Below are 15,171 nucleotides of genomic sequence, written 5' to 3' on the forward strand. Positions count from 1 at the left end.
TATCTACTTTTATCATAAGAAAATAATAAATGTTGTGATTATTCATAAAATTGCCTTCAAATAATTTATATTTTAATGGGATTCCGCCAGGATGAGGGAATTCGGCCATACAGTTTGAAATATTGACACCTTTAGAAAATACATTTCCATAATTCAGTCTAATAGTTCCATTTTTTGAATCAGAATTTGATGTATTATTTAAATGATGATGGCAATTATCTTCATTTGTTGCAAATGTAGTTATACTCTCTCCTCTTGAAATATTATTTAAAAAGAGATTAGATAGCTCGCTTACTATTCCTTGAAATCCTATTGCAGACCGGGCATTTGTTATCCATGATATTGGATTGCTTGCACGAACACTTAAAAATGCCGCTTGATTTATAAATAATCTGGGAATCTGTAATACAAGAGCACCATCACTTAGGTCTTCAAAAATAGAATATTCAATTTTCGCAGAATCCAGTCCAACAAAAAACATTTTATTCTATGAAATAAGAATTATTTAGCGTAGATATCTAATCAACTTTGACTTAAATCCATTTGAAATCATGATTGATTATGCTGAACTGGAAATCTTTTAAAAAAAAAAAATCGATTTTGAATTTTGAGCAAAATGGATAATTTTGAAACGAATATAGTTAACCTATGCGCACATATCATAACCATCTATTTTCTTTTGCACCTTATAATGTGGTTGTTGCGATGAAACAAAACAAAATTGACCACAGTCACATTTAATCTAAAAAACTTAGATCAGAGTAAGATAGTATAATCTACATTTACAAATAAATTGTTGATAATATCAAACAAATTGCGCATTTTCTTTTTCGCTAAGATCTGTCTGAGGTAGATATCTGTTATTGGGGATCAAAAATTTCTCGGGTTCTGGGTATTCAAATCCCGGGATTTTAATTAATTCCGTCAAAAACATTAAAGCAGAAATAATTAAAATCATCGAAAGAGAATTAAAAGTAATTGAGTAAGTAAGAGCCTTCTTTGTCTTTTCTACTCTAAATGGAAAGCCGGGAGTCAGATCCTTAATGATTTCAATAAGGTTTTTGCAACCTTCACCGAGCATATCATACATTACTGCATAAATCGAGTTTGTATACAGGATTAGCTTCACAAACGACATGTTAAGAATAATAATTATGCAGATATAAATGAAATAAGAGAAGATTATAGTTTTTGAATGAATAAACATTTCAAAAACCTGGCAAAAGCTTTCGTGTATAGTAAAGTTTCATTATCTTTCACGAAATATACAAACGGATAGATCATAAACATCATAATAACGAAATCTCCTAATCCGATGCAACCAACAAGTATTTCTGGCTCGAGATCAGAATTATGAATGACGTACTCTTGAATAATATATTGTGTTGCGATTAAAAGCACGCTAAATAGGCTCAAGAAGATATTAACGAATAAAACCATTGGCTTCAGTGAACTCGACGAGGAAGACATCAACTGTGAGAGAGTCAGGCTAATTATAGCTAGAAAACAGAGGCCAACTGAAATCCACATATAACCGTACATATGTTTTTTCAGAAAAATTCTTCTGAAAAAAATCATACAAATGATTGTTAGGATTTCTATCAGGGAAGAGAAGGATAGGCCGCCGATAACAAGCATTCTACCCGTTGGTAAAGCATTGTGTGATGTCGCAAAATGAGCAAACGAAGATAAGTAAGAGAAATTTCATTGGTAATTGAAATAATTTCTTAAAAACGTTGGTTCCCCCATTTAGAAGGGCGAAAGGAGTTGCAAGCATCATAGCTACAGACATGTTTACCACATTAAACCATTGAGATTTGAATGTTGTATAGATTTTTTCGTTACATGAATAATAAAACGTTTGCTGATGGATTATTGTCTGCCGAATAAATGCCGAAAGAAGTTTTGTAACGATGTACCCCAATATACACCATCTTCTCATGAAGGCATTTAAATCTAAAGGTATCATTATCTCAAAAAAAAAATTGATAAGGTTATAGATTTTGACAAAAATAAGATTTGCATTTCATACGGTTGAGACATAATTTCATTTTCTGATGTATGTGCATTTTACTTGCTGCGAGATAAAAATTCGGATCATTTTCTGCCATTGCTAAAAAATATTTGTTGCTGAATTAAAAACCATCGAAAAAAATGAACACTACTGAGCTATGATTATGGTTGCTAGATACTTGCTGCATGTAATACTGCTGTAAAGCAATGGTCACGATTTGAATAGTGTTAAAGATATAAAGACAATGTATTTATCTTCTAATAATTATTCTCTTATTTGTTGGTGACTTTATAGATCTGTACATTTCAATATTTGAGCAGAAAATAATTTGTCACATAAAATAATCCATTTGATGAATAAATTTGATATCAACACATCAGTAGCGGTGATGAGATTGTAGATTTTGCATTCTTATTCAGATCATTCATAATTTTGAGAACGAAATACAAGAGAGAACATTATCTTCTCGATAATTTGTTTAACCCAAACGAAAGAGAAGACAAATCAGCGAATAAATGCCTAATCGGGTTTTCCGGTATGGTATTCAAATTTAAATGATATAAGAATGTCTTGTATTACTTTATTTTGCTATATTTTTAAATATAAAAATAAAAATAAACTGTGAATTGAATAAACAAGCAGAGTAGTATATGATGCGGGTTGTGTGACTTTTTTTGTAAACGTAAGAATTCATACAATATTGAACGATTTTGTATCATTTTTTTTAACATATGAAGTAAAAAATGTATGATTCTTACGGTTTTTATTCTTACGTTTTTGAATAAATCAAGATTTAATATTAATTAAAAATATATTTCATCACTTATATTCTAATTTTTATTTAATGATAAATGAGTATAACAACTAATTCATTGAAATCTTTAAAGTTCACTAATTCAGAATTAGAAAATATTTTAGAAAATTTTGGAGACGGTTCTTATCCAACATATATGCAGAATGTGAAAGAGTTTTCCAGATTGTTGAATGAATTTAAATATAACGGACCAATTACTAAAAAGGCTATAATGAGATATTTATATCCCAAAAAAGTTGAAAAACAGGAGAATATTCCTCTTTATGGTCCAGAGGACCTGGGCTCAGAGAGCCTTGAAACACCTCCTGAATATTTTGAAGAAAAAATTAAACAAGATGAATATTATAACGATGAGATTGAGAAATTGGAACAATTAAGAAATGAAATAGATGAAAAAATTAAGGAATTGAGAAATGCTGAGAATGAAGTAGAGGGTTTAATGAATATCCCAGCTTCAGAATCAGAAGTTCAAAAATCACATGAGGAAAGATATAAAAATTACTTTTTGGAATCTACTAAAAATTTATTAGATGGTGATATTGACGAAACACTTTCAGAAGAAGGCACAAAATTTATTCATAAACATAAGCTTCAGTTTATTGACGATGGAGATTATCCATGTATATTACTTTCACCTCCTCTTGATTCTGAAAAATTCAAAAAAGCATTGAAAAATGTAACATATGCAACAAATACGATTAAGAAAGAAGACCATGATATTTACACAAATTATTATTTAAATAAATGCACAGGTGTTGATAAAGTTTTTGATTTATTAGATAAAATATCAAAAGAAACCATTGGAACATATAAAATTTTGTGTGATTGTGGTTTCATTGTTGAAGATACCAATAATGTTTCATATGAAAGAACAGCACCGAAGGAAGACGAAGTGGAAAGGTCTATACCATTCGTTATTAAGAATATAAAAGATATGAAAACGTATAAGCATTATATTTATTCATTTATTTCAGAAAAAATGGAAGCAACCCATAAAACATCATCTCATCATTTTATAGCTATTCATACATTCCTTTTCAAAGTTGTGAAATTAAATAAGACAGGAATTAGATTTAATGTATCGGGGTACGCATTCTTGAGTAAATTAAAATGTATTCGTCACGTCGCAGATGATAAAAATTTATGTGTTCTTAATTCATTTTATGGACTTTAGCCCTGGACTTTAAAAAAATAAACTTTATTTATTTTTTAATTTTTATTCTTACATAAATGAACAAAAATGGAACAGCTAAAATGAATGATAATCAAATAAGAGCCGAAGGTAGAAGGTTATTTAAACGCTTCTATAACATTCCTGATGGTGTTAATCCTAAAACTCGTAGAAGTTATTTAAATGAAGCCATAGATGCATATGAAGGATTTGACATTTCATCAGAAAGTGAGAGGTTAGCAAGAATGTTAAACGTTAATATTGATTTTTATTATTGTGACCCTCAACCAGAAGACGTGGACATAAATAAGGTAGACTTTCCATTAGTGGATTCAATAATGATAGATCCAGAATTTGAAACAGTAAATATTTTATTAACACAGAGTCCATGTGGAAAACTTCACACTGACAGAATAACAGACGTTGAAGCACTCACCGGCTATAAAGTTTGTCCATATTGTAAAGAAGAAGTTTATTCTATCCGTGATGATCCAGAAAGGAAAAAAAAGAAGATTTTTAAAACATTGTGAGAAATGTAAAGAAAATAATGGAAGATTAATTCAAGACGTTCAATTGCAAAACACACAACAACCATACACCACATATCACGAAACAGAAGATATATCAATGGCTATTAGCACATAATTTGCAGGAATATTATAAACCAACAAGATATTATATTACTTTTGACTTCGAAACATTAGAGACTAAAGAAGAACTTCAACTTTCTGAATGTGCAACTTTGAACGCTTACTTAAAACCATTTATGGTATCATCAACTGTCAAAATAAAGCCGCAAAGCGGTGAGGACGTAGACCGTGATAAAACATTTACGAGGAATTTTTGCTTAACTTCGAGTGATTCTTTTATTTCTGATTGGATTGAGTTTTTATTTTCAACCTGTTCATTAGTTGCTAAATCAAATATTGAACAATATGAAGAATTAATGAATACATTAAATGAGAAACAAAAGGAAGCAATGAAAGAGCTTTTAGATGAAGAATTTAATAAAGTGAATATCATTGGTTTTAATTCGGGAAAGTTTGATTTAAATTTAATTCTTCGTGATTTAAATACTGCAAAATGGAGGATAAAATCAATGCTGGGTTCTTCTTCTCAATTTAAGCAAGTCATTGTAAAGAAAACAAACGTTCCATATGAATTGAGATTTATTGACATCAGAAATTATATAGCGGGTGGAACATTAGACCAATTCACTCAAGATTTCGGAAACAATAAATCACGTGTTAAATCCTTTTTCCCTTATCAATTCATCACATGGGAAAATTACGAAGAAGAATTATATAAAGAGGAACCATTCACGAAAGATTCATTTTATTCAGCATTAACTCAAGAAACTATATCAGATAGTGATTATCAAATATATCTCAATGATGCTAAAAACTTTAAGAATAGATTAGAATATTTTATTCATTATTGCAATAAAGATGTTGAAATTATGATTGACCCAATTGATAAAATTATTGAAGAAACATTTGTTTATAAAATTGACATGCTTCATAATCTTTCTTTATCATCGAATGCTTCAATGATTCGTTACGCTTTAGCATATAAAGACTTTAATCCTAATGAAAAATATCCTGAGGAAGAGATAGAATCAAGTTTTGAATTAACGAAAAAGTATTGGAAATATAAAATTGAATCATATAAGAAACAAGATGAAAAGGCGAAAAGAGATACCAAGAACAATGTTTCAATGGATGATTTTCAATACTATCACGATTTAATCCTTTCATCTAAATGCAAAATGTGTGGTAAAGCGTTTACATATGCAAATAAACCAACATTGGATAGAATCGATAATGAAAAACCACATACCAAAGAAAATTGTCAGTTAATGTGTTGTTATTGCAATGTCATAAAATCAAATAAAGATGAAGATGTTCAACGTTTAAGAATCAATTTAAGAAATTATGCATTAAAAAATAATTTACCAATGACTTTAGATTCAGTTGAAGCTTATCACATTCTCCGTAATGGAATTACTGGTGGTTTATCAAATGTTCAACATAGAGTAAATCTTAAAGGAATCACGCACATTAATAAACTTTCATATAGTCCAGAAACTAAAACTGTATCAAATGAGGACACCACCAACATTATGACTCATTTCGTTGGAGTTGACTTTAATTCATTATATCCTTCATCATTTTCATCTAATCCCCATGATTTCATTCAATATACTGACCATAAAATGTATATGCCGGGAAGATTGAATGGTGTTATCATTTGTGATACAGCAACAAAGAAAGCAAAAGCACTGGGAATTATTAGAAAGAAAAATACTTTATTCGTGGCTGAAGTAAAGGGTCACATTGATGAAAAATACATTAATGATTACATAAACTTTTTACCGATAATAAGAAACTTAGATATTATCACAGATGAAAAAACAATTGGCAGTTTTATGTATAATTACATGAAATCAAACAATCTACCAGTTGACCAGAAACAGAGGAAATTAACTCAGCTAGCATCAACACACAACCAATATCAACCATTTTCTTCTTATTATCTATGGTATCTAATAGACAGATTTCATTTTATCATTGATGACATTCAATCAATTTTAACATTTACTAAAAACACTTGTTTTAATGAATTTGCGAACAAATTTATGAACGAAAGACAAAAGGCTGAATTAGAAGGAAATAAAGGAAAAAGTTTATTTTGCAAGATTTCACTTAATGGATCATATGGTTACGATGCAATGAATACACAAAATTACGCAAAGACTAAAATAATGAATGCACAGAAGGCACGCGTTGCATGTATGGCAAATAAGTTTAAAAACATAAGAGAAATAGGTGAGGATACATATCAACTGATGCTCAAAGATAGATTTTATAGATGTGAAACATGTTTACAAGAGGCATTTTTTACTTTAGATAACGCAAAATACTGGTATTTGGTTTTCATTTATGATTTTATGTATAAATGCATGAATGTTAATCGTTTTCATTTCATTGAAGGTGATACTGATTCATCTTATTGGGCAATCGCTGGCGACCCAAATCTTCCTAACACTCAAGCATTTCAAGCAATTGTTACCGATAAACAATTTTATGATAAAAACATTTTCAAATTCGCACCATTTGATTTCTTCTGTTTTGATGAGAAATTTAAACCTAAATTAAAGAATAAAGCTGAAGAAAAAGCACATGAGAAAAAATTATTGGGTTTAGCAATTGAGAAACAAGGTGATAACATGGTTGCTTTATGTCCTAAGTGTTATACATCATTCAACGGTTCAATTGATGGAAGTGATTTTAAAAAGATTGCACAAAAAATGAAAGGTGTTAGTTTACGACAAAATAAACAATTAACACCTAAAAATTATTTGGATATAATAAATGATAAATTGATATTTGATGGTCAGAATATTAATTTACAACTTAAAAACGGGTCAATGACTCGCTTAACAATCGGTAAGACTGCATTAACAGGAGCACACACTAAGGCTGTATGTTGTGAAAATGGATGTTGTATGCCATTTATTTAATAAAATACCACAGAAGAGACAAAAGGAACCGTTAATGATGGTTTTGATACTATGATTCAAAGAGGTGGGCACCCTTAAAACATTGATTTTATTTTTATATAAATGAATAACACAGGTTTAAAAATTTTAATTTATGATTTAGTATTTAATCAAAATTTTCTTAATTATTATGATTTAAAAGCATATCTCCAAAAATATAATAATAATATAACGGGTGATGATATGGAATATTATTATCCATATTATAAAAATGAAATTTTGAAATATCATAATAAAATAATTTCTGAAATTAAAGACAAAATTAAAAATAATGAATATATAAAGGGAAAAACTAAATCACAGCTTAAACAGTTGAAAGATTTCAAAAATAAAGTATTAACTGAAAAAGATATTGATGAATTATATAAATTATATAATCCTGAGCCGCAAAAGCCAAAGGAGAAAAGTTTGGACGTTCAGCAGCTCATAAATGAAGCACAAGCTTTAATTTATGATTCATTAGTTAAACCATATTCAGCCCGACTTTTAAATGAAGATCAACTTTTGGAATTCATCCTTCAACATAAACTCGAAGCGGGAAAGTGTATCAAACCTTTATATACAGCATATTTAAAACAAATGAATCCAAAATCAAAGCAGATAAAATTAAACCACTTGCAACACCAAAACCTCCAACGACAGTACCTCCTCCTTCAGTTAATCCTTCATCATTCACTTTATTATATCCATTTCAAACATTTAAGAAGCAAAAAGATTTTAAAAAGGATTTCAAGATATTAAATAAACCAATTGACCCGAAAATTCAACCATTAAAGGAAAAATTTAGTCGACCTTCATTTGCTCCATATCCATATTCATACGAAATCGATCATCTGGAATATTCAAAAGGAAACGTTACTTATTTATTTGCCATTAACATTAACACTAGATATTTATATTGCATTCCGGTGAAAGGGAAAACAGAACAGGAAACAAGAAGAGCTATTCAATACTTACTAGATCATGAAAGAGTAGATAATATCAGGGGTGATGGTGATAAAGGATTTCAGGCAGCTATGACTCATTATTTCCCACAAATTAATTTTTACTTTTCATCCTCTCCATATACGTTTCATAATAAAATAGTTGATGCGGTAATGAGAACTCTTAGAGATGCGTTAGGGGTTAACGGTCGGATATACTGGGATGGAAATCATGACTCCATCATACAGCAGTTAGTATATTATTACAATAATACATGGCATAGAACTATAAATATGAAACCGGTGGAAATGAAAAATGATATTTCAAAAGAATGGGAATATATTAGAAAGCAAATGGAAAAGTTAAATGATGTTAAACGTGAACAAATTAATTCGGGGCTCATGAATTTTAAACAAGGAAATAAAGTTTTGATTCATCTCGATTATGGAAAAACTGATAAATCAATGACAAAAGAAGACGAAGATTTGACACAATAGCTGAATTTGTTAGATATATTAACGGCAATGCATTAGTTGAAGTTGACAAGAAATTAATAGAAATTCCGATTTATTTTATTACTCCATTATATTTAAATAATATTTAATTTTTTTTATTTCGTAAGAAATGAGTGACAACAAAGCAGTCAAGAGTCCAGACAATGAATATAAAAAGAAACTAAACAGAATTAAATCAAAAATATGCTATTACAAAAAGAAGTCGCAATGCGGTGGGGTTGAAAACAATAAAACTAATGGAAATGAAAACGATAAAGAGAGGAAAGAAATAATCGAAAAATTAGAAACTTACCGTTCAATCATTAAACTGAGTGAAGCAAAAATAAAAGAATTTAATAGAATAAATAAATTGGTTAGAAGAGATGAATTTAATAAAGATGAATTTTTAAACTCTATCCAAATTTAATTTTTATTCCTCTTCGACAACATCTCTCTTTCCATCATTACTGCATAACCACATTTTCTCAATTTTAGTGGTTTGTTATTTTTAACATGTTCTTGCATCATTTTTATCATTTCCTCCCTTGTTATGATTCGTGGTAAATTTTGAGCTTGTGGGGTATTCATTTATGATAAAAATAAAAATTTAAATTATGCCGTTCTAAAGTTTGTGACAACAGTCACTGTGTGACGAGACCTGAAGGTCTTGACATTTAGACAACAACATAGGAGGAAGGCAGTTATGAATTATTTTTGAAGAACTGTAGGTGCTACCATGTTACCATGTGCTACCAGGTCATTTAACTTCTTTTGAAAAATGAGACAACATGACATTTAGACAACAACATAGGGGGGAGGCAGTTATGAATTATTTTTGAAGAACTGTAGGTGCTACCATGTTACCATGTGCTACCAGGTCATTTAACTTCTTTTGAAAAATGAGACAACATGACATTTAGACAACAACACAGGAGGAAGGCAGTTATGAATTATTTTTGAAGAACTGTAGGTGCTACCATGTTACCATGTGCTACCAGGTCATTTAACTTCTTTTGAAAAATGAGACAACATGACATTTAGACAACAACATAGGAGGAAGGCAGTTATGAATTATTTTGAAGAACTGTAGGTGCTACCATGTTACCATGTGCTACCAGGTCATTTAACTTCTTTTGAAAAATGAGACAACATGACATTTAGACAACAACACAGGAGGAAGGCAGTTATGAATTATTTTTGAAGAACTGTAGGTGCTACCATGTTACCATGTGCTACCAGGTCATTTAACTTCTTTTGAAAAATGAGACAACATGACATTTAGACAACAACATAGGAGGAAGGCAGTTATGAATTATTTTTGAAGAACTGTAGGTGCTACCATGTTACCATGTGCTACCAGGTAAACTAACTTCTTTTAAAAAATGAGACAACATGACATTTAGACAACAACACAGGAGGAAGGCAGTTATGAATTATTTTTGAAGAACTGTAGGTGCTACCATGTTACCATGTGCTACCAGGTCATTTAACTTCTTTTGAAAAATGAGACAACATGACATTTAGACAACAACACAGGAGGAAGGCAGTTATGAATTATTTTTGAAGAACTGTAGGTGCTACCATGTTACCATGTGCTACCAGGTCATTTAACTTCTTTTGAAAAATGAGACAACATGACATTTAGACAACAACATAGGAGGAAGGCAGTTATGAATTATTTTTGAAGAACTGTAGGTGCTACCATGTTACCATGTGCTACCAGGTCATTTAACTTCTTTTGAAAAATGAGACAACATGACATTTAGACAACAACACAGGAGGAAGGCAGTTATGAATTATTTTTGAAGAACTGTAGGTGCTACCATGTTACCATGTGCTACCAGGTCATTTAACTTCTTTTGAAAAATGAGACAACATGACATTTAGACAACAACATAGGAGGAAGGCAGTTATGAATTATTTTTGAAGAACTGTAGGTGCTACCATGTTACCATGTGCTACCAGGTCATTTAACTTCTTTTGAAAAATGAGACAACATGACATTTAGACAACAGGGGAGAAAATTCATGTCTTACAAAAATAAAGTTAGTTTTAAAGTTATTTTTATTTTTTATTCCTATATAAATGACAGCAACAAACAACAACATCGACTTTATCGTTTCTGATGAAAAAGTTATTGATTCATTAGCTGAGGAATTAGTTGTGGCAGAAACTAAAACCCTCAACGAAAGAATTGGTGAAAATAAGATTGATTTACATAACTACCTCAAACATGATGGAGGAAGAGGAAGGAAAACTGGTACAGCTTTATTAGCAAATAAAATTTCAAATTTAACGATTATAGATGTTGATATCAATAAATCGTACAATGATGAACTTAAAGAAACAGTTAGAAAAGATATTTTATCAAAACTTTCGGATAAAGATGTTATCGTTAAAACCGCTTCAGGAGGTCTTCACATTTATTGCAACACTAATTTCTTCTATTCAACCTCGAACAGAATGATTAAATGTTATTCCTGCAATGATTATGATATTGATATCATGACTTCAATGGATGATTCAAAGCGTTCATTAGTGGTTATGGCTGATTCAAGAGTTCGCAAGAATGCATCAGAACCAATCAATACATACTCATTCATTCGTGGAAGTTATGATTCAACATTAACTAGAACAGTGAATGATATATTAAATGATTTGAATATTAAGGTAAGAGTTGAACAAAAGAATGAAGAAATAAAGAATATAATGAATGAAGACAAAGATGTAAACATTGACGATAAACTTGCCCAGAGCATAGTTGATGGCATCAGTGATTTTGAAGTACATAATGATGGTGGAAACATGAATTTAGAAAAAGAAGTTACATTATTCACACTGTTTCAAGCTATTAATTCATTACCTAATCATTTTATTAATGAAGCATACGACAACGTTTATAACTTCTGCAATTTAACAGAAAATGCAAAAAGTAATTTTGAAAAAGCACGTGATAGATATGCACATTTAATGACTTCTCCATTTGTTTTGGTAAAGATTCTAAAACTATATCAAAAGGAATATTATGATGAATATGTTTTACCTTTATTACGTAAGCCAAAAATAACATTTGATATAAAACTTGATGACTCGTTTTTGATAACAGATATTAGACGCAAGGCTGAAAATCATCAGTATAAAAACAGTTCTGAAGTAATTGAGGATTTATCACGTGTCATTCGTTTTGTAGATTGTGGAAACAAATACTTCGTTCAAAAAGACTATAATATTCATGATAAAATGAATCAAATATCATTCGTTCTTCAATCAAACATGAAAGAGTCACTCAAAATGATTAAATTATTTAAAGAAGAAGGTAAAACAATAACAGCATGGGACGTACTACTAAATCAATTGTCTTCATTAACTGTTAAGGGTGTTTGCTTTAAATCTGATTCCCCAGATGTTTTCTCAACGTTTCAAGGTTATAAATACAACATTCTCGAAAAAGTAGATTACTCAAAAATTGAGATGTTTATGGATTTCATTAAAGAAGTCATTTGTGATAATAACGATGAAGTGTATAAATACCTTCTCGGCTGGATTGCATCAATGATTCAACATCCTGGAATCAAGAATGAAACAGCAATTATTTTGAAAGGACTTCAGGGAACAGGTAAAAACAGATTTACAGACATTATTTCTGAACTTCTCGCTGGTTATTCATGCAAAAACATTACTGAAATAAGTGAGTTAACGGGTAATTTCAACTCAGTAGTTGAAAATAAAATGTTTCTTGTACTTAATGAACTCAAGAATGTTGGTGAAGATAGACTCGCAAACTTCAACGCTTTGAAATCAATTATAACGGATAATGAGATTAGAATTAATGAAAAGAATCAACCCAGAAGAACTGCTCAGAATGTTGCCAATTTCATTTTCGTAACTAATAACGTTTACCCTGTCAAAATTGAAGTTGGAGACAGAAGATATGTAGTTTTAAGGGTTAATGGTAAATTCAAGGGTCAATTTGATTACTTCAAGAATTTAATGGATTCATGCACAAAGGAATTTTATGATAATTTACTGACGTATTTTATCAATTACGACCTTTCATCATTTAATGTACGAATCATACCGATGACTGAAGCCAAACAAGATTTAATTGAATTATCAACAAATCCTTTAGATGAATGGATAAATACACATTATGATGAATTGTGTGTAGGTATGACGTGTAAAAATGCTCTATTCTGCAAACCATCAGACATGAAAGACAAGAATTTTCAAATGAGCATTAAGGATAAATGTGATAGGAAACATAGAAGAATAGACGATAAACAAACATGGTGTTATGTTTTGAAAGAAGAAATGAAAGGATTATATAAACAGGTTGAACCAAACGATAATGAGGATTCATTTACTGACGATGAAATACCTGTAAATGAAGCTTTATAAAGTATGATTTGAATTTATTTTTGCCTTCCTCCTGTGTTGTTGTCTAAATGTCATGTTGTCTCATTTTTTAAAAGAAGTTAGTTTACCTGGTAGCACATGGTAACATGGTAGCACCTACAGTTCTTCAAAAATAATTAATTATTGAATAACCGGAAACCATTAACGTAAACATTATTTTTGGATCATTTACACTCATTAACGATGAAGAAGTCATGACAAAACATTAACGCTCATGTTTGACAAAACATTTACACTCATGTTTGACAAAACATTTACGATGAAATCATCATGACAAAACATTAACGCTCATGTTTGACAAAGCATTAACGATGAAGAAGTCATGACAAAACATTAACGCTCATGTTTGACAAAACATTTACACTCATGTTTGACAAAACATTTACGATGAAATCATCATGACAAAACATTAACGCTCATGTTTGACAAAGCATTAACGATGAAGAAGTCATGACAAAACATTAACGCTCATGTTTGACAAAACATTTACACTCATGTTTGACAAAACATTTACGTAAACATTTATTTCCTGTGTTGTTGTCTAAATGTCATGTTGTCTCATTTTTTAAAAGAAGTTAGTTTACCTGGTAGCACATGGTAACATGGTAGCACCTACAGTTCTTCAAAAATAATTCATAAATGCCTTCCTCCTGTGTTGTTGTCTAAATGTCATGTTGTCTCATTTTTTAAAAGAAGTTAGTTTACCTGGTAGCACATGGTAACATGGTAGCACCTACAGTTCTTCAAAAATAATTCATAACTGCCTTCCTCCTGTGTTGTTGTCTAAATGTCATGTTGTCTCATTTTTTAAAAGAAGTTAGTTTACCTGGTAGCACATGGTAACATGTAGCACCTACAGTTCTTCAAAAATAATTCATAACTGCCTTCCTCCTGTGTTGTTGTCTAAATGTCATGTTGTCTCATTTTTTAAAAGAAGTTAGTTTACCTGGTAGCACATGGTAACATGGTAGCACCTACAGTTCTTCAAAAATAATTCATAACTGCCTTCCTCCTGTGTTGTTGTCTAAATGTCATGTTGTCTCATTTTTTAAAAGAAGTTAGTTTACCTGGTAGCACATGGTAACATGGTAGCACCTACAGTTCTTCAAAAATAATTCATAACTGCCTTCCTCCTGTGTTGTTGTCTAAATGTCATGTTGTCTCATTTTTTAAAAGAAGTTAGTTTACCTGGTAGCACATGGTAACATGGTAGCACCTACAGTTCTTCAAAAAAATTCATAACTGCCTTCCTCCTGTGTTGTTGTCTAAATGTCATGTTGTCTCATTTTTTAAAAGAAGTTAGTTTACCTGGTAGCACATGGTAACATGGTAGCACCTACAGTTCTTCAAAAATAATTCATAACTGCCTTCCTCCTGTGTTGTTGTCTAAATGTCATGTTGTCTCATTTTTTAAAAGAAGTTAGTTTACCTGGTAGCACATGGTAACATGGTAGCACCTACAGTTCTTCAAAAATAATTCATAACTGCCTTCCTCCTGTGTTGTTGTCTAAATGTCATGTTGTCTCATTTTTCAAAAGAAGTTAAATGACCTGGTAGCACATGGTAATGGTAGCACCTACAGTTCTTCAAAAATAATTCATAACTGCCTTCCTCCTGTGTTGTTGTCTAAATGTCATGTTGTCTCATTTTTTAAAAGAAGTTAGTTTACCTGGTAGCACATGGTAACATGGTAGCACCTACAGTTCTTCAAAATAATTCATAACTGCCTTCCTCCTGTGTTGTTGTCTAAATGTCATGTTGTCTCATTTTTTAAAA

General features: G+C 30.5%; 5 protein-coding genes across 5 annotated transcripts, besides 1 other annotated feature; all 5 read left to right on the forward strand.

Moving 5' to 3' along the window:
* Positions 1-2,842: 2,842 nt before the first annotated feature.
* Positions 2,843-15,171: part of a mobile genetic element that runs on past the window's edge.
* Positions 2,866-4,002, forward strand: TVAGG3_0654060 (uncharacterized protein; the record flags this gene model as incomplete). Its single annotated transcript, XM_051241742.1, has 1 exon — positions 2,866-4,002. One exon carries the CDS (start codon positions 2,866-2,868, stop codon positions 4,000-4,002), a length of 1,137 nt encoding a protein of 378 aa, XP_051088329.1.
* TVAGG3_0654070 (uncharacterized protein) lies at positions 6,993-7,157 on the forward strand (the record flags this gene model as incomplete). Its single annotated transcript, XM_051241743.1, has 1 exon — positions 6,993-7,157. A coding segment is annotated over one exon (165 nt), but the record flags the coding sequence as incomplete, so codon positions are not given.
* On the forward strand, positions 9,110-9,406 carry TVAGG3_0654080 (uncharacterized protein; the record flags this gene model as incomplete). Its single annotated transcript, XM_051241744.1, has 1 exon — positions 9,110-9,406. The coding sequence occupies one exon, from the start codon at positions 9,110-9,112 to the stop codon at positions 9,404-9,406; it is 297 nt and encodes a 98-aa protein (XP_051088331.1).
* Positions 11,485-12,696, forward strand: TVAGG3_0654090 (uncharacterized protein; the record flags this gene model as incomplete). Its single annotated transcript, XM_051241745.1, has 1 exon — positions 11,485-12,696. A coding segment is annotated over one exon (1,212 nt), but the record flags the coding sequence as incomplete, so codon positions are not given.
* Positions 13,060-13,377, forward strand: TVAGG3_0654100 (uncharacterized protein; the record flags this gene model as incomplete). The annotated part of the gene is made up of 1 exon (XM_051241746.1): positions 13,060-13,377. One exon carries the CDS (start codon positions 13,060-13,062, stop codon positions 13,375-13,377), a length of 318 nt encoding a protein of 105 aa, XP_051088333.1.

The sequence above is a fragment of the Trichomonas vaginalis genome, chromosome III (assembly GCF_026262505.1).
Source record: "Trichomonas vaginalis G3 chromosome III, whole genome shotgun sequence".
Lineage (NCBI taxonomy): Eukaryota > Parabasalia > Trichomonadida > Trichomonadidae > Trichomonas > Trichomonas vaginalis.